This window comes from Hyperoodon ampullatus (genome assembly GCF_949752795.1).
Source record: "Hyperoodon ampullatus genome assembly, chromosome: 15".
Classification (NCBI taxonomy): domain Eukaryota; kingdom Metazoa; phylum Chordata; class Mammalia; order Artiodactyla; family Ziphiidae; genus Hyperoodon; species Hyperoodon ampullatus.
In genome coordinates this window covers 70281743-70300200 of record NC_136928.1, presented here as the reverse complement: position 1 = coordinate 70300200, position 18458 = coordinate 70281743, and the positions used below count along the sequence as shown (strand labels likewise).

The 18458-nt window shown below is 44.4% G+C and overlaps 2 protein-coding genes across 3 annotated transcripts; both read right to left on the bottom strand.

Moving 5' to 3' along the window:
- Positions 1 to 3453: 3453 nt before the first annotated feature.
- SF3B6 (splicing factor 3b subunit 6) lies at positions 3454 to 11042 on the bottom strand. 2 transcript variants are annotated; one of them, XM_079721239.1, is made up of 4 exons: positions 10866 to 11042; positions 8151 to 8269; positions 3899 to 4037; positions 3454 to 3724 (listed from the first exon to the last, which is right to left on the bottom strand). In XM_079721239.1, the coding sequence occupies exons 1-4, from the start codon at positions 10893 to 10895 to the stop codon at positions 3635 to 3637; spliced, it is 378 nt and encodes a 125-aa protein (XP_079577365.1). In that variant the 5' UTR covers positions 10896 to 11042; the 3' UTR covers positions 3454 to 3634. The 2 variants fall into 2 exon arrangements, with proteins under 2 accessions (XP_079577365.1, XP_079577366.1); XM_079721240.1 differs by lacking the exon at positions 10866 to 11042 and adding an exon at positions 9723 to 9771.
- Positions 10984 to 18205, bottom strand: TP53I3 (tumor protein p53 inducible protein 3; the record flags this gene model as incomplete). The annotated part of the gene is given in 10 exon segments (XM_079720728.1): positions 10984 to 11202; positions 11300 to 11527; positions 11717 to 11911; positions 12913 to 12983; positions 13223 to 13370; positions 14498 to 14697; positions 15874 to 16020; positions 16023 to 16134; positions 18072 to 18157; positions 18160 to 18205. Coding segments are annotated over 10 exon segments (1452 nt in total).
- Positions 18206 to 18458: the final 253 nt, after the last annotated feature.

The following is an 18458-nucleotide window of genomic DNA, read 5'->3' as shown; positions in this document are numbered from 1 at the left end:
ATAAGTCAGTTGCCCTTGGGAAAAGAGTGGAAAGGAGAAGTAGCCAGGAGAGTGATAATAAATACAGTACAGGTTTCCCCCACTATCTGAAAGTAGAAAGTAGAGCATTCCTATGAAGCCTTTTGTAAGCTGAAATGGTATAAAGCGAAGAAGCAATTACCTGAGGGCACATCTTGCTTACGGATGCATGAAATAAATCGAGATGAAAGCACAGATGCTCACAGACACAGTTCAAAGCTACGACAGCTTGATGCCGAGATACTGAGTATAGTTCTCGGGGAAGGAGCTTGGTGGTGTCACTTTCACTGCTCAGGGTTCATATTGCCTCTATAGTGGCTCTGAACGCTATTTTTGCTTTTCTCCTTTTTTCATAAAAGCAAAAATCCTTTCTGGATTTCTTTCGTGCAGCAAAAACAGGTACTCCTGTAGGTCTTTCCTAAAAGTGAATTAGCGTAAAGGGAACTTTCGAAAAGCAGGGGATACCTGTAGCTCCGACGTACCTATTGTACTTGCTGGCCCTTGTTCTATTTTTAATTTTTTCTAATTTTAAAATAAAATTACCACCAATCCTCTAAGCAGCCCCACAAGGTAGGTTACGACTTGCCACTCACCTCACAGGCTCAGAATTCCCCTCGGAGTAACTAAAGGAATACATTGTGCTCAAAACCCACAGTTTAGCAATCAAATGTGGGATTTGAACACTTTAGGTGATCAATCATGAAATCTACATTTGGACTTAGAAGAAGGATGAGCTCCCTTCTTGAAAAAGATGGAAAAGTGCATTTTGTGCACCTAAAGAAATGAGGGTGTGTTAGGCCTCAGAGCCACACACTCACTCACATTAGGAAGTTACTTTTGAAAATAAATGTGTGCTTATTTTCATCTAGATTTGCTCTAACTTTACAGTGGGGAATTACTTCTGAGAAGAATGTATGATTTTGAACTTGTTTCCACATATGCTGCTTATTTTAATCTACATTTACTGTAACTTACAGGACTTTCCAGTTAGGTTTTATAACCAGCCTGCTTATTGATATGCGTTAGTGTACGTCAGGGGAGCCTGTGGCAATGTAGCTAAGAGATTTTTCTTTTAGTTGGCATGGGTGAGAAAAGCTCTTGGCCGTAGAGTTATTCTGTCAGCGATGTCTTGGAATTGTTTCAAGACTGAGGGAGGGGCAGGTAACAGGTACTGTTAGTTTCCTTCATAGACTCATTGATAACACATCACATGACGATACATGTGATATGGGGACACAACATCTTGATTATTTTATGTATCCCTTTTGTCTCCAAGAAGTCCTGGCTGTATTCCCCTGCTGAGGACTGAGGAGTTAATGAAGATGCAGTGCTTTAAGATGCAGAAAATGAAATGAGAAAGGGGCTGCTTTGCTTTTAATCACCAGTCCCTGTGCTCACCTCTGCAGTGGGACCAGACCAGTCAGAAGGTGCTGCACTCATTCCTTTCTGGGGGGGTTTCCTTCAGAATGTCTTGGTTCCTAGCTTTCCTCAATGATACACGTCTGTAATTTCTCAGAACTCAGCCTGTATAAAAGACAGTCACGTTTTCTGCTATGACACCAATAGGATAACCAAAAATAGCACCAAGGACCATTTCAGGTGCCCATTATGGAGTCACATAAAAGATCTCAGTCTAGAGTATTTATAGCCAACGTGGTAACAGGAGACACTAAGAAGAGGTGGGGGGAAAAGCAAATACCTACTGGCTAGCACCTGGAGAGGATATGATGCTAGGCTTCACAGGCCCTGCTTTACTGACACTCTTAAAACTGCGCCTTCAATGCCTGCTGCAGAGGACTAATTGTAACTATGTCCTCAGCGTTTTACTACACACAGACGTGGCACAGAGCAGAGGCTCAGTATTTGTGCACTGAATTAAAGTTCTTGTAACATAACTGGAACATGCTAAAAAATTTCCAAACAATTACACGGCATTTTTTTAAACTCTTAACTTCAGGTCATGAAATTCAACTAACAGATATATTAATCAAAATGATAGACCAGCCGTAGCTGTCAGTAGAAGGAATTTCCCCTTTTATTAATTTAAAACAGCTTATACTAGGGGCAAGTCAGTCTGCCATTTAGACAAATCACACTATAAGTCTAATTTGTCATCCCCTTAAAAAGTCTTTTAGAAAATTCTTTTTATATTTGTAAATACCTAAAAGCACACTGTGCATTACAAAAATTAGTAAGAAACTCATAAAAACATTCACAAGAAAATTACAGCTGTGGCTCCTTTGTCATCTTCCTGCCCTTATAGAAATGACTCTTTCTACTCTTTAACAGTGCTTTCAAAAAGCACTCAGACATAATTAATAAATAAGACAATTATTTCTTCATTTTCAATAGTAGGCTTTGAGAAGACAGCACAAAAAGTATAAAATAGCCCATTTTCTTACAGTAATGTTAGATTTGAAAGCTAAATACATTTAAAAGTAGAATAGGCTTTTGTCCATTTAGATGATTCAGTGCTTGTACTCTTCAAATTGATTTTGGGCTATAGTTATATACAAAACAATTAGTCCATGTTTTTCCATTTGGCCCATGCCTAAACTATAAAAAGAAAATTATAGCTATCTCCTCCAAGCTGCTGAGCTATGATGAATGTGGTAATAACCATACTATTTCCACACCATGGGAGTCTGTGATTATAAGAATAAACATTAAGTATTTTATTTATGGCAAAGATATACTGTGAGCTAAGGTCCAAAATATACACAGACACTTACTAACTAAAGGGGAAAGTACATAAATACATCTTAGACGTGTAACAACAAATAGCACCACCCAAGCAGCTTGCTCTCACATTTCTAACCATGTGCTGTCATCTGAACGACCATTTCTAGAATAAACCTGTAAGGACAAGGGTACCCATACTGACAAAGGTATGTCGTTAACTGTAAAGCAAGTATTCAAGTGTACTCATGTGGCTAATAACTAGTTGATGTAAAAAAGCAGCTTTTGGACTTCCCTGGCAGTCCAATGGTTGAGACTCGGTGCTTCCAATGCAAGGGGCTCGGGTTCGATCTCTGGTCGGGGAACTAAGATCCCACATGAGGTGCAGCCAAAAAAGTATTAAAAAAAAAAAAAAGTAAAAAGCAGCTTTTTATGTAAGCATTTTATTCATTCACTCAACATGATAAGCTTTGGACCTGCGAAGTGGAGATACCTACACCTTCACTAAGTTGTTATGGAGATTTCATTATTAATAGATATTCAATAAATAACAATACTCTTAACAAGTTCCTTTGATGGCTAAGCACTGTACTGGTCACTGGAGGCATTAAGAATATCAAAAGGTCCCCATCCTCGAGAAACTCAGTCTCTAGGACGACCTACCACTGAACAATTCTTGCTATGGTTCAACTGCTGTTTTATTATTTTTTTTCTGCTATAATACAGGAGGAGAAATTTTAAGATAAAACACTGACATGTTTTACAAAAAGCTACAAGTTTATTAACATAATATATTCTAAAATATATCAAAGTTTCAAGGAGGTCTTTTTGAATCTCAAATAAGAAATCACAACATTCACTATTAGTTAAAAAAAAAAAGGGTAGTGGTGGTCATTCGTGGGTTTTAAACAGTCCAAAATGAAAATGCAGAAAACGTTTACTTTGGTGGATCTGTGTTGATGCCATATTTCTCCTTGAGAAGCTTCAACTGTTCTTCCTTCTTCTTTGTGTCCATCTTCTGAAATGCCTGAAAATGTGGTAAGCACCAAAGTTAACAGTTACCAATCTACAGTCAAATGAATTTCACCAATAGCAGTAGCTAGAAAAGGACTCAGGGTACACATCTCCCCTAGTGGTGGTACAGCTCTCTACTGACTCTTACATGGGGTCCCCAAGTGATGAGAACCGTGGCCATACTTACCCTGTTGGCATTATAGTACAAAACCACGAGGTATCTGTTGCAAACATTGAATCCTGACAGGTGATCACACGCATTCTTGGCATCAAAGATGTCTTCATAGACCACATAAGCTGTTCCTCTAGTTTCAGGTGTGTTCCCCCTACCGAGTTGAATCAGACTTAATTAAAATACACATATACCTGAAAACCATTAAAGGAAATAGATACTATGGATAGGTATGCTGGATAAGCCTATAATTTCTCAAAATATGTAATTTTTGTTTTTATTTAAGTAAAATAGCTCAGGTTAAACTTACTGTTATATCAAGAATACTAATATGGCTACTAAAGCAATAGCAGCAAAGAACTAGCTTGAAACTTTCAGTTTTCATGTTCACTGCTCTAGTCTTTCCTACTTCTCATATAAGAATCAATTTTCAATTTTACACTGGAAAGTATGCTACCTTAGGAGTGATAGCTGTGATTAGTCAGCAGTGTCTAGAATGGGGTTTTTCTTACTATGCATTTATGCAACAGAACCAATACTTTAGTTATTTACCACACTAGTCCCTTGTTTCTAAAGATTCTGATTTTCTCCCTCACTCTAATTTTAGTTCCAGTCCTTAAAAATAAGATGACCTCGGGATCTCCCTGGCGGTCCAGTGGTTAAAACTCCAAGCTTCCACTGCAGAGGGCATGGGTTCAATCCCTAGTCAGGGAACTAAGACACATAGCACACAGCACGGCCAAACCCCGCCCCACAAAAAACAAAAAAAACCCACAAAAAATCTCCATCAATGTAGGGAACAAAAGTTTCTGGGTACTATTTTATTAAAGTTTACCAAATCCATAAAAATAAAACCATTTTGTGTCTGTAGAAGGAGGTGGGATTGGAAGGAAGCCCCTACCAGGAAGACAGCAAAATTATAAACGATACACAGGAAAACAGCAACCACCATCCTTTATGGCCAGGAAAGGATATCCTCCAATGTAAAGAGCCAATATAGTTTCTTCCACTCTTCTTAGAAGATTCATTGCTTGCTTGCTTATGTATTTATTTATTTATTTGGCTGCACCACGTGGCATGCGGGATCTTAGTTCCCCAACCAGGAACTGAACCTGTGCCCCCTGCAGTGGAAGCTCGGAGTCCTAATCACTGGACCACCAGGGAATTCCCCTAAGATTCACTGCCCTTTTAAAACAAGGGTCACACATTCATTTTTAATAATATCTGCACTTTTATGCATTACACAGCCCTGTGTAGCTGGAGAAAAGCGCTGGGTTTCTGGAGGGATTGGGTTTGAAGTGTGCTTGTTGGTGGGGTTACCTGTGAGCCAGAGCAGAATGCTGGAAGGTGGCTGGAAGTGGAAAGCAGAAGCTGGATCTCACTCATGGATATGGGGCTGCTTCTTGTGTAGGTGTTCCTTGCCACCTCCTCTCCTCACCTCACCAGCTTCCGTTAGGGGAGGAGCTAGGGAAGTGTGAGGAGCAACAAACTGCAGGTGGCAGATGGCCATGTGCTTGTGAGTGGGGACAGCTGGCAGAGGTCCCATCCAGCCTATGCTCCGGTAAGCTAAAGATGGATCCCCTTTCCTCCATCTGTGTTCTCTCCACCCAATGCAACTGCAGAATAAGGTTTATTAACTGCCACAGTCCCTGCAGAGGGTCAAGGAAAGGCAGTGGGCCCCATGGGAAGGGGAGGCACCTGCCTAGATTTGATCTAGGATGAGACTACAGTCTTGGGCCCTGGTCAGAGCTTGTGCTTCCTGTAGAAGGGGATGGGATAGGTATAGGGTGCCGGGTGGTTGGAGGGTGCCAGTGTCATCAAACACTCCCACTTTGTCAGGTTACATGGGCCTGACGAAAAATTTTATAATATTCTTTACTCTCTGCAAATAATCTAACAACTTTTGGACTTTTGACTTTTAACCATTTTCTAGAATGCTTTAGGTATGAAAATTGGGACTACCCAAAGGAAAAAAACACTGTCCCAAAGATTTTCCCAAAAACTCTACCTAATTTCTCCTTCAGAATAAAACCATAAAAAACTCAACAACAATTTAAGTTCCTTAAGGGCAAACATGACCTTATATTTTATTTTACTCCCACAGTGCTATGCATTCAGCAAGTGCTAATAAGCATTTGAAGGGTGGAGATCTACTTTCTCCTATCAGTTCTCTCACACATCTTTTCTCCAGGAAGCTAACAAAACAAAACAAAACAAAACAAAACAAAAGCATCTCTCTTCCTTCCTCTTACATCTTCTTAGGAAGTAGAATAGGGAGAGGCGCTAATTGCATTTTAAAGACTCTCCATCTCAATCTAAAAAAGCGGTACTGATGAACCTAGTGGCAGGGCAGGAATAAAGATGCAGACATAGAGAACAGACTTGAGGGCACGGGGGTGGGGGTGGGGAACTGGGATGAAGTGAGAGAGTAGCATTGACATATTTACACTAACAAATGTAAAATGGATGGCTAGTGGAAAGCTGTTGCATAGCACAGGGAGATCAGCTCAGTGCTCTGTGACAACCTAGAGGGATGGGATAGGGAGGGTGGAAGGGAGGCTCAAGAGGGAGGGGATATGGGGATATATGTATACATATAGCTGATTCACTTATTGTACAGCAGAAACTAGCACAACATTGTAAAGCATTTATACTGCAATGAAGATGTAAAAAAAAGAAAGACTCTCCATCTCAAGCGCCCCAGCCCCTAATTATCAACCTAATATCTTGATCTCCACATTGTAATTTTAATTAAAAACATGTACTTGCTACCTACTATATGTTAAGCACTGAGTCAACATTATTTTCTTGATTGGTGGTAAAAGCTTAAAGTGAAAATAAGAAAACCTAATCGTGTAACTTAACCTCTCTGAGCTTCAGCTGCTTCATGTGTCAAATAGTGACATCAGGCTCCATCACCTGTCCCACCTTACTCATGGCTTTAATAATCAAAAGATGTAACAAGTATGAAAGGGCTTTAAAAAGTTCAAAGCACCGCGAGTCTACTACATGCCAGGTAAGGTGACCAATTATCCTACATGTGAGGAAAAAGCTGGGCAACTTGTCTAGGGTCACATGGCTAGTAAAAGGGCCTGCAGTAGAATCTCGTCTCCTGAGCCCCAAAGTCAGGGATTCTTCTGTACACTATTCTTGTATGTCTAGAACAGGAGTTCTCAACCTAGAGTCCATGTACCCACTGAAATCACTTGCAAAACGTTGTGTGTATTCTGTAGAAAGGGTCAAAAGCTTTTATCAAATATGCAAAGAGAGTTCCTAAAAAGGACAGCTGCTCTATAACACTTCATTTTCATCCCTGTTTGAGTACCAATGATGATATATTTCTAGCTCTGGAGGGATAGTGATCATTGTAAAGGAGAGTCCTCAAGATCTCAGAGTTCTAAAAGCCACGGAGGAACTCTCAAGTCATAGAAGAAAATGTATTAAGAAAGGGATATTCCAATTAAAAATAAAAAGCTTAGAAATCCTCTTAGATGGACTCAGGTAATTGGCTTATGTATACTAGTTAAAATGACAGCAGCTGTGGTACTGTGTAGAGATTCAATTTAGAATCAGAAGATTTTATCACTAAATAGCTGTGTGAAGCTAGAAAGGTACTTTACTCTCTAAGCCTTAGTCTCACCTGTGAAATAGACACTCTCACCTCCACACAGGGCTGTAGTGTTGGTGATGCAAACAAAAGCACCTATTACGACAACTGGCATACAGCAGATGTTAAACATCATATGAAGGTATGAACCCCAATCTTTAAATTAAAACACGGATTTATGTTATAATTATTTTGCCCCATACCTTTAAATCTTCAATAGAAAGCTATAGTTGGAAAAAAAAAGCATTTTTCTGTTACTTTTAAATCCCTTTGCACAGCTTATTCAGAAATTCTGGAATCAGTAAAGGAGATGGTGAAGAGTGTTGAGAGAGTTAGAGTTAATGCATATAAAACCCACAGCAGAGTACTTCTTAACAAATAGTAGGTATGTAATAAATGTTGGTTTTTTCTCTTCCCATCCATTCGCCTCAAACCACTCATTACTACTTCATGCTCTCTATAATTTCACAGCTACCATTCTTGGCTCTCACTGAGCTGGATCATGAGGGTCTCTGTAGGTACTTTTCCCTTGGTCTCTAGGCTCTTGGTTAGGCCCTCTGTCAGCTATAATTCTGAGATTATAAATTATGCAATCATTTTCTTTTTTTTTTTCAATCATTTTCTTTTAAACGACATTTCAAAAGTCTCAGTAAGACTCACACTCTGATTTGACGAATAGGTCCATATTTTCCAAATATATCATACATTTCTTCAGCCGTGATTTTGTAGGGCAAATTTCTTATATACAAAATTCGATTTACTTCAGGTGGAAGTCGAATCTAAAATGAAAAATAATGTGTTGTTATTATAATCAGAGGCAGGAGTGCTATCATTTTTTTAAAATTCTCATAATAAATTCTAATAAAGATGATGCATAATTTTTATAAGCCAAGAATAAGAATTATAATCTGATATCACTGAAAATGGCATGCTCTTTGGAAAAGCATTGGTTTTAGGGAGGACTATTAGTAGGAACTAATAAGGGGCTACTACAAAACCCAGGTTTTCAGTCACTACAGGTAAACAAAGATCTCCAACCTCACTTAAAAGTCCTCAATGCCGCAGACATGTGTGGGAAGGAACAAGGGAACTGTTCCTGTTTGCTGGATAATAAAACTCCCACTGATGACCATTCTCTGGTCTTCTCAGGAACTTGTTCTATCAATGATCTCTTTCTTTTGAATTTACAGCCTTTCCCTCACCATTGGCTTCTTTTATTACTCATGTGAGCAGCTGCTTATGTACTCCCAACTTACACAAAACAAAACACTTATTTGGATCCCTCTTCATTCACTCAAATATTTAATGAGTGCCTTCGTTATATATACACCAGGCAAGGTATTAGGATTACAGAGTGAAGGAAAAAAGACAAGTTTTCTGCCTTTCCTGAATTTATCAGCCCTCTCTTTGCTATCCTGTCTTGCTCTTTTTTCTTTTCTCTCAGTCAAGCATCTGAAAAGAGGCAGGTTATACTCACTGCTTATATTCTTTACTTCATAACGCTCATCAGCCTACCACAGTCTAGCTCCTACTCCAGCACGCCGATGAAAAATGCTTTTATGCACTAAGACCTTTCACTTGCAGTGTTCTTTTTTTTTGCATTAAAAAAATTTTTTTTGGAGTATAGTATTCAATTCTCATCCACTTAATTTCTCTGAGGCTTCTGACACTGTTGACTAGTACGTTTTTGACTGTTCTTGACACTCTATTTCCTTGGATTCCTCCTAACTCTCTGGCTAGTTGTTCTCAGTCTTCTTTGTCATTAAAATAGGCTCTTCCACAGAGTTTCACCTTTAGACTTCTTTTCTTGACTCTCTGTATACTCCCCTTAACTGTACATTCTCTTAACCATGCACGTTTTCCACACTGAGTCTATGACTCTCAAATATGTATCTCCGGTCCAGATTTCACTCCTGTGCTTCTTATTAACATACTTAATTACATACTAGACATTAATTTGCTCAATAACTATTAAACTGGCAACTACTTCAGGCATTAACCTAAGTGTTGGATAAATGGAAGAATGAGATACTTATTCCCTGCCCTCAAACTGGTGGTGGTGACAAATGGTAAACAAATAAGTACAATAAAGTTTTAGACTTTAAGATTTAAGGTTAAGTTCAAATAGATGATAAACACTGTCAGACAATCACAATATACATCTCTAGTACATCTGCTTTCTCACTCTGCAAGAGACTATATCACATTTTCCCTTCTTTCGTCAAACCTTACCATCACCACTCCCTCTAACATCCGAGCTGAGCTGTATCCTCTCTTCCCTGCTCATCCCAGGTGATAACCTTGGCTCTTGCTTATTGGAGAAAATAGATACGACCAAATGGTAAGTACCTGATATTCAATATGCATTCATCCATATCCAGCCACTTTCCCTCTCATTGCTATGCCAACCCCTCACCCACCCCAAACTACTCCTGAACTTAACCCACCTTTCTCCTACATCATCAGTTTCTCCGGCTCTACTGGATCATTCTCATTGGCACACAAATACACCTTATATCACACATCCTAAAAAAAGTTAACTATCATCCAATTTCTCTTCTCCCTATTTACGAGAAAATGTGTGGAAAGAGCTGTCTCCATTTTCTCAACTTCTATCTTCTTTTCACCCCACCGCATCCCACATTTCATCCACTGAAATGATTATCATCAAAGTTACCAAAAATCTTCATCTCACTATATTTAACTGTCTTCAACTTACTGTACCTCTCAGCATCTTAAGAGCTGACTACTCTCTCTCCTAAGACAATTTTTCTTAGGCTTCCATAACACCCCGACTCCCTAATATTACAATGTAAGCAGCAGGCCTTTCTGTTTTATTCTAGGTATCTCCGATACCTAGACTAGTGTCTGGCACATAGTAAGTGTTCAATAAATATGACTGATTTATAGTATCCTATCACTCAAGTCTGGTACATACTAGACGCTCAAAATTATCACTGAAAACATTAATGAAGGATCCAAAAAGCTCCATGATCTGAGGAGACTTCCAGGTTCCAGCTGCCTGTTAAGGATAAGTTATTTATTGCGGACTCATCTGTGCTACCGACTTTTAGGCCAAGGAGAAGGTCCTGAGGCCGGGTCCCAGGTGCAGGTGAAGCAACACAGGCTGTTAACACCATCACTGACCCTAGGATAACAGACTTAAAGGAACTCTCAAAAGGGGTAAGGGCGGAAGTGTGGCTCAAGGAGCACATCCCTAAGGACCGGTCCAGAATGGAATCCCCCGACAGGTCAGTAACTTCTGGGCTTCCCCGCCTAGGGGACGGAAGAAGGCCAAGAATGCTCTGATTACGCCGCTGAGAAAGCCCAGCAGCGAAGCGCTCCCCCTCCTCGACAGAAGTCCCAGACACTCACGTTCGCTCTCTTGGCCGCTTGCATCGCCATCTTGGCAGGCTGATGAGGTTACCGCAGCAAACACGTAAATTCCTCCGCACTCCTCCGGAGCTCGCTCAGCTTCAAGTGCAACAAGGCGTCAGACGCAGGACATCAACATCCAGACCCCGCCGGAAGCTGTTCTAACACACCGGAATACCACCGTCTCACGCCAAAACGTGCTGACGTAGTCTCCCCTCAGGAAAAGACTCCGGGGCAAAACGGGGCTGAGACACTTAAGAGGCCGGAAGGTTGAAAGGCGGGGCCTGGGCTTAAGAAGGGGCGGTGTTCCGGTCGCGGAGGCCCAGAGCAGCGGAAGCTGGCAGAAGGGGGTGGAGCCTGAGGAGAGTTGTGAGAGATGGGTCTGCGCCTGGGTGAGTTGCCGGAGAGGGCGGGGACTAGAGTGGGGTCCGGGCCTGCGGGGCGCGCGCTGCTATGCGGGGGACGCGTGGGTGTGCCTGGGCCCCTGACAGTGCACGAAGACGAGCCTGCAGGGTTCTGGCCGATTGGGTCGTGGCCGACGCTGTACTCCGTACCCAGAACCCCTGGCGCTGGCTCAGCCCCCGAAGTTCAGCATCAGCTGACCGAGCCTCTTCTGTAATCCCCTCGGCGATGCCTGTCCCGACTCCCACCTCACCCCCACCCTAACGGCCACAGTCCACGCGCCACTCTTCAAGTCCACTATTTCCTTAGACCGGCTTTACACTGATCATTTGAGGCTGGGAGAGGAATAGGGGATTACAGGCGAGCCTGGTGTAGCACCCGGTCGCCTGAGTACTGTGAATTTTCTCCAAGTTTGCTCTTGGAAGACCTGAGGTAGCCTTGTCCTGTACTGCCCCTCCTCCTTCACTGGGCAGCTCCAGGACGAGTTTACCCACATTCTTGTTAGTCTCCATGTACGCATGGGCTTCTTGGATTTCAGTTATGGGGTAGACTCTGTCCAGAACCGGCAGTAAACGTTGAGGGTTCCCCGTGGAGAAGTGGGGCAGAATTTGCTCAGTGAAAGTCTTCACCAGCATCTGCTTGTACTAAGATAAGGAAAAGGAGACCATCAGCCTGGACAGAGGCCTTACCTTGCCACTCCCCACCCTGCTTAGTCTTTCTGCTTTCTCTGAAACTTGTACACATCTGAAAAGTCACACAAGGGTATGTAATCCCTTCACTACCAGCATGTGTGTGCATGTCCCTAGATTTGTAAGCTCTATTCTGTCCCAGATAAAGACGAAAGCTTGGAGAAAATATTAGTGTCACTGGAAGCTGAAAGGCTGTTTTTTTTTTTTTTTGTGGTACGTGGGCCTCTCACCGTTGTGGCCTCTCCCGTTGCGGAGCACAGGCTCCGGATGCACAGGCTCAGCAGCCATGGCTCACGGGCCCAGCCGCTCCGCGGTATATGGGATCCTCCCAGACCGGGGCACGAACCCGTATCCCCTGCATCGGCAGGCGGACTCCCAACCACTGCGCCACCAGGGAGGCCCTGAAAGGCTGTTTTTAAATAAAGACTTCAAGCAGGAGGCAGCCACAGACAGGACTTAATATAGGCTCAATTCAAAAGGGGTGCTTAACCTCTGCTGTCCCCCCATCAGTTGTGAAACCCTGTTACGAAACTCCCAAAGCTGGCACCTGCTGGAATGCCACACAGAAAAGACTTCATGAATGTATAATCTGTTAAAGGTAGAAGCTTACTAACCTTACTTACCTAAGAGGCTTTCTTAGCACACCGAGAACAGTTTTGCCTTTGAAAACAAAGTCTTGGAACTATTAGTAGTTTCCTAATATGGTCAATGCTTTGTTCATTGTTATAAAGTTTACATAATACATTACCCTGTTTCCAAGATGTTGAGGCCTTTATCAACCAATTTTAATTAGTTCTGTGAAATTAGGTTACCTATTTATCCACAGAGGAGCAGGTTTCTATTAATACATAGGCTCTCTAACTTAATATATGATCTTACTTTCTCAGGATTATGTGAATGAATCACACTTTTATGGATAATAGTTAAATCACGTTTTCTTTTCACCCATCACTCACCTTTTTGTCCCTAGATCTTAGCAGACTGGTGATCAGACTTCCTCTTTTAAAGAGTAGCTTTGAGGGCTTCCCTGGTGGCGCAGTGTTTGGGAGTCCGCCTGCCGATGCAGGGGACACGGGTTCGTGCCCCGGTCTGGGAGGATCCCACATGCCGCGGAGTGGCTGGGCCCGTGAGCCATGGCTGCTGAGCCTGTGTGTCCGGAGCCTGCGCTCCGCAACGGGAGAGGCCACAACAGTGAGAGGCCCGCGTACCGCAAAAAAAAATAAATAAATAAAAAAATAAAGAGTAGCTTTGAAAATAGAGGCCCACTGATGTCAGCACCTCCCATCAGACCATAGAGAACCCAGCGACCATCAAGAGCCAGGCAGTTGACATTTTTCTCCCAGTAGGAGCTGCCTATGCAGTCTAGAATAAGGTTGACTCCAGCGCCTTTCACATGAAACACAGTTATGTGATGCTAGTCAGACACAGAAAGCTTGGTGTAAAATAAGATTAGATGGTATATTTGTGGAAATATGGGTATAAATAAATACAAGTGCAAGCAGTAAATCTATAGGTTGGAACTCAAAACATTGCTTATAGAAACATGGTTGTAAATGGAGTTTAGTTGGCTGAACTCTATTATACATGTGTGATATAGTTCATATTTTATGATCCCTGCCACAGCAGGAGGGAAATGGGGCAGCACCATGATCTGATATTTCCCCGGACCTCCACGTAAGTAGAGAACCCACTGGCACCCAGGGGAATAGGGGAGATCCACCCCAGGCTACAGGACAGGCTAGTCCATATCTAAGTTATCAAGTGTCTGAGCTGGGTTGCCTGAATCATGGCTTTGCTAGCTTTGTTTTCATCTCTCCTTTTTGATTCATGTGGAACAGTGGAAGGGGATGAGCCAAATATATGCAGATTCAGGTTCAGAATACAGAGGCAGACACATCCACTCCCCCGTCTAGGGAGCTACCTACCCAAGCCTACTCTGACCAGCTCCAAACTGGTTTCTGCTCCATGCCTCCTGTTAATTCACTGCAGAGTGGCTGGTTGGGAAAAAGAGGTCCTGAATAATTCCAGGCCAACTCTGTGTGATTATCCACCTTCTAAAAAGTGTATGAATCATATCACTTACAAGAATGCACAGGAAAATCATCTTAGCCCTAAATACTGCCTGCCTGTCTCCAGTGGTCAAACACCAGAGTACTAGAATTTGGCCTGGGCAGTTGTTGTGCTTTTAGCAGAGGGAAGACAGATCCAGAGGCAACACTGAGGCTGGTGAGGATTTTATTTAATCATCTCTGAAACTCCTGCTGAATGGCAGAAGCTTTATTTACCTTTGCTGAACTTCAGTGTTGCTTTAGAATAATCCTCTTATTTTATTTTTTTTTTTTTTGTCTTTTGTTTTTTTTGCGGTACACGGGCCTCTCACTGTTGTGGCCTCTCCCGCCGCGGAGCACAGGCTCCGGACGCGCAGGCTCAGCGGCCATGGCTCACAGGCCCAGCCGCTCCGTGGCACGTGGGATCTTCCTGGACCAGGGCACGAACCCGTGTCCCCTGCATCGGCAGGCGGACTCTCAACCACTGCGCCACCAGGGAAGCCCCAGAAAAATCCTCTTCTTTGTAATTGAATCCAGCAGCTGCTCCGAGCTTTTCTGCCATTTGAAGCTTGTGCTGGGAGCCAGCTGTGACCAGAGGAACAGCTCCACCCATCCGGGTAAGTTGGATGGCAGCTGTGCCCACACCACTTGCCCCTGCATGGATTAGCACAGAGTCACCAGCCTGAACATTTCCTGTGACAGAAAGTACAGGAACCATTTTCTTTGCTTTGCAACTGCTACACATTCTCCACATAGGCTTATTCTACCATGATCACCTGGCCCTGGGGCCACCAAATGTCAAATCTCTGGCTGTTTTGAGAGAACATCTTGACTTTTTGTCTTACTGCCTCTGGTCAAAGTGGGAAACAACTTTTGGAAACAGTTATTAGCAGCCACATCCATAATCTCTGTTTTACCTATGAAATAATACCAAAACATATCTCTGACCTATACCTGAATGAGTAAGAATAACCACCATTCCTGCTGTCACTACCTGAAGCCAGCCCCTCTTCAGTCTGAAACTGGCCTCCAGCTGGTCTCACAAATCCAGGCACCACACGCAGCCACCAGGCTCCTCCTGAAATGGAGCTTTCATTATGTCACTTTCTCCTCAAAATGTCAAGTGGTTCTTGATTGGCTTTCATGTCAAGTCCAAATAGCCTGCCATTCAAGGCCACCACAATCTAGTCCCAGTCTCATGTTTCACAAATTACAGTTGTCATCCTTCACTTCTGAGTGAAGCAGCTGATCTCACCTTGACCCTCTTAGGCCACCTTCGTATGCCATCTGTCCATCACAGCTCTGCCACCCTTCAAGGCCCTCTGTTCCAGAAAGCCTTCTCGGACCCTCTTTGCCCACACCAACTTTTCCCATCTTGAGCTTCTGTTGTAGTTAGAGACAGGGCCACCCTTCCAAACACTGTGGTTGTCTTGCCAGTTACACTGAGTTCCCCAAAGCCAGGGATCCTCATGTAAGCTCTTTGCTGGCCTCAGTGGGATTGGGGAGGAATTAAAGAGTTAATTGAATGCCTCCTTCTGCTGTGCTAGGGCTCCCAGAGAGAAGCTTAGCCTGACTGAGAAGCTGGGGCTACTGCTGGGCTTACAGTGTGAGGATGTGCACAGGCCTTTCATCCAGCGCTTTCCAGGTTTTCTGTGTGCTAGCCATGATTTTCAGCCTCAATATTGCTGCACAGTATGAGGACCTGATACTACTGATGGTACAGTAGGCTGAGGTGCTGGGGTTGGGTGTGGCTCAGTGGCCAGATCAAAGCTGCCCTGCAGGACTGCTGGGTTCTGAGGTGGCTGAGTCATGAAGAAATTGAACCATGCTGTATGGAGTGAGCATGAGGTAGGGTGGGGTGGTCCTCACCCAAGAGATGTAACAGCTGGGAGGTGGTGAGCCGGGCCTCTGGGATGGCGGCAGCCTGGGGCATGGTCAGTCCTGCTGGGATGGGCATGAGGAGCCGTTCAGGGACAGTGACATACTGGCCCCCGCTAGGCAGCAGAACCATGCTGGGTCCCCAATCTTCCAGTGTCCCTGGCAGCCAGGCCCCTGCTCTGCCACGTGTCCAGATGCCTCGAGTCCCCAAATGTTGCTGGCTCCTGGGGGTGGGGCATACTGGCCTTGTCTCTGCAGAGAAAGGGTGCACTAAGTAGTGAACATGATCAGAAGTCTGTGTGTCACCATCCCTGGCCCTCTTCCCATAGCCCCTTTTTATTTCAAGACAAAGTTCAGGGTAAAGTTAGGTTTTTTAACTCAAGAAAAAAGAGAGGAGAGGTGATTTGTTTCATGCAAATAAGAGACTGCAGGCCCCGTAATCAGTGGATGTCTAACTGGTAGAGTCCTTAGCTATTTCTCTCATCTAAATCCCTTGTTTTACAAATGAAGAAACTGAGACCTGGGCAGGGAAATGCCCATCCAAGGTGGCAAAGCAAATTAATAGCAAGACTGGGAATAAAACCGTGGACTCCTTTTCTTTTCAGTTTAATTAATTTTTTTTATACAGCATATTCTTATTTGTTATCTATTTTATACATATTAGTGTATACATGTCAACCCCAATCTCCCAATTCATCCCACCACCACCCCCCGACCGCCCCCCAGCTTTCCCCCCTTGGTGTCCATACATTTGTTCTCTACATCTGTGTCTCTATTTCTGCCTTGCAAACCAAACTGTGGACTCCTTAATGATAGTTCTCATATATCAAGTGCCAGGCTCTGTACTCGCTCAACACAGTCCTCAGAAGCCTCTAACCAGACGCTTGAGACCAGAGGGACTGAACTAGGAGTGTGCATCTGAACCATCTGAGGAGCTTTTTCAAAGTACACATGCCTGGGTCCTGGCCCTATTTATTTTGCATAAGTGCCCCCTGTGATTCTGGTGTACATTTCTTAATTCAAAAAATGCAGCTGGCCTAGTTTAGTGCTTCAAAAAGAAGTCAGAAGAAAATTCTTAGAGTACTGCCCCCTGCCAGCTCTGGGACCTTCAGAGTGGAAAGAATACAGACTTTGGAGCCTTAAGACAAAGACCTCAATTTGAGTCACAGTTCCCCTGGTTACTAGTGTGTGGCCTTGGGTGGGCTTCCCTGGTGGCGCAGTGGTTAAGAATCCGCCTGCCAATGCAGGGGATAACGGGTTCGAGCCCTGGTCCGGGAAGATCCCACATGCCGCGGAGCAGCTAAGCCCGTGCGCCACAACCACTGAGCCTGCTCTCTAAAGCCCGCAAGCCACAACTACTGAAGCCCGTGTGCCTAGAGCCTGTGCTCCACAATAAGAGAAGCCACTGCAATGAGAAGCCCGCGCACCGCCACTAAGAGTAGCCCCCACGGCCGCAACTAGAGAAAACCTGAGCGCAGCAATGAAGACCCAACGCAGCCAAAAATAAATAAATTAGTGTGTGGCCTTGGGCTCATTGCTGAACCTTTCTGACCCTCAGTTTCTTTATCTGTGGAATACAAATGGTGAACAGGGCTGCCTGAGGAGTAAAGGAGATAGAGCAAGGTCTAACACTCATGTGCGCGCACACACACACACACACACACACACGCTCAACAAATGGTAGTTCCAGTCTCCTTATCTGAAACCCGAGCAGACAGTGGTTTGATGCAGGGTGGACTCTGCTGTGCGAACACCCCTGTATTTTGTGTAAACAACGGAGGCTAAGTGGTTCTAGTTTCAGAACCCCCAGCACGCACATCATGATGAGCATTAATGGTAGTGCCCTAGGTCTTTTCTTCATCTGGTGAATGTTTATTTTTATTTATTTATTTATTTTTGTGGTACGCGGGCCTCTCACTGTTGTGGCCTTTCCCGTTGCGGGCCTCTCACTGTTGTGGCCTCTCCCGTTGCGGAGCACAGGCTCCGGACGCGCAAGCTCAGTGGCCATGGCTCACGGGCCTAGCCACTCCGCGGCATGTGGGATCTTCCCAGACCGGGGCACGAACCCGTGTCCCCTGCATCGGCAGGCGGACTCTCAACCACTGCGCCACCAGGGAAGCCCCTGGTGAATGTTTATTGAAGAACCTGGAGTCCCGCCCAGTCCCAGCCGCTGCCAGACCCCTGGGTACCTGGAGTAAGTCCGCCCGGTTCAGGGCGCTGGCTGCCACCTTCAGGAGGACTTCACCCTCCCCTGGGCTGGGCTGGGCCACTTCAAGTAAAGGTTTTCTGGTCCTCCCGGCTTATCAAAGTGCACAGCTAACATGTTCTCTGAGGACACAGGGTAGACCGAGGTTCTTTGAGGGGCGCAGCGACCCCTGCCGGCCAGCGGCCTCCCTCCGTCCGTCCAGCCCCCGCCCCCTGAGCTCCTTCCCGCGGGGCCCCTGCAGTCTCCGGACCGACCCGACGCGGAGGCCACAGACTGGGACGAGGTGTAGAGAGGATGGCCGTGCGGGTTGGCTGCGGCGGAGCAGGAAGACACTGAAGAGCGTCAAGCAAGTTTCACTCCCTCCGAGTTG

Bases quoted from the DNA above. Each gene is read 5' to 3' on its own strand.
- SF3B6 (XM_079721239.1), bottom strand. From the start codon at position 10,895: ATGGCGATGCAAGCGGCCAAGAGAGCGAAC. The intron at 4,038-8,150 runs GTGAGTCTTACT...TCAACTCGGTAG, and splicing joins CCTATTCGTCAAATCAGAGT to GGGGAACACACCTGAAACTA. The intron at 3,725-3,898 runs GTAAGTATGGCC...CCACATTTTCAG, and splicing joins TGTACTATAATGCCAACAGG to GCATTTCAGAAGATGGACAC.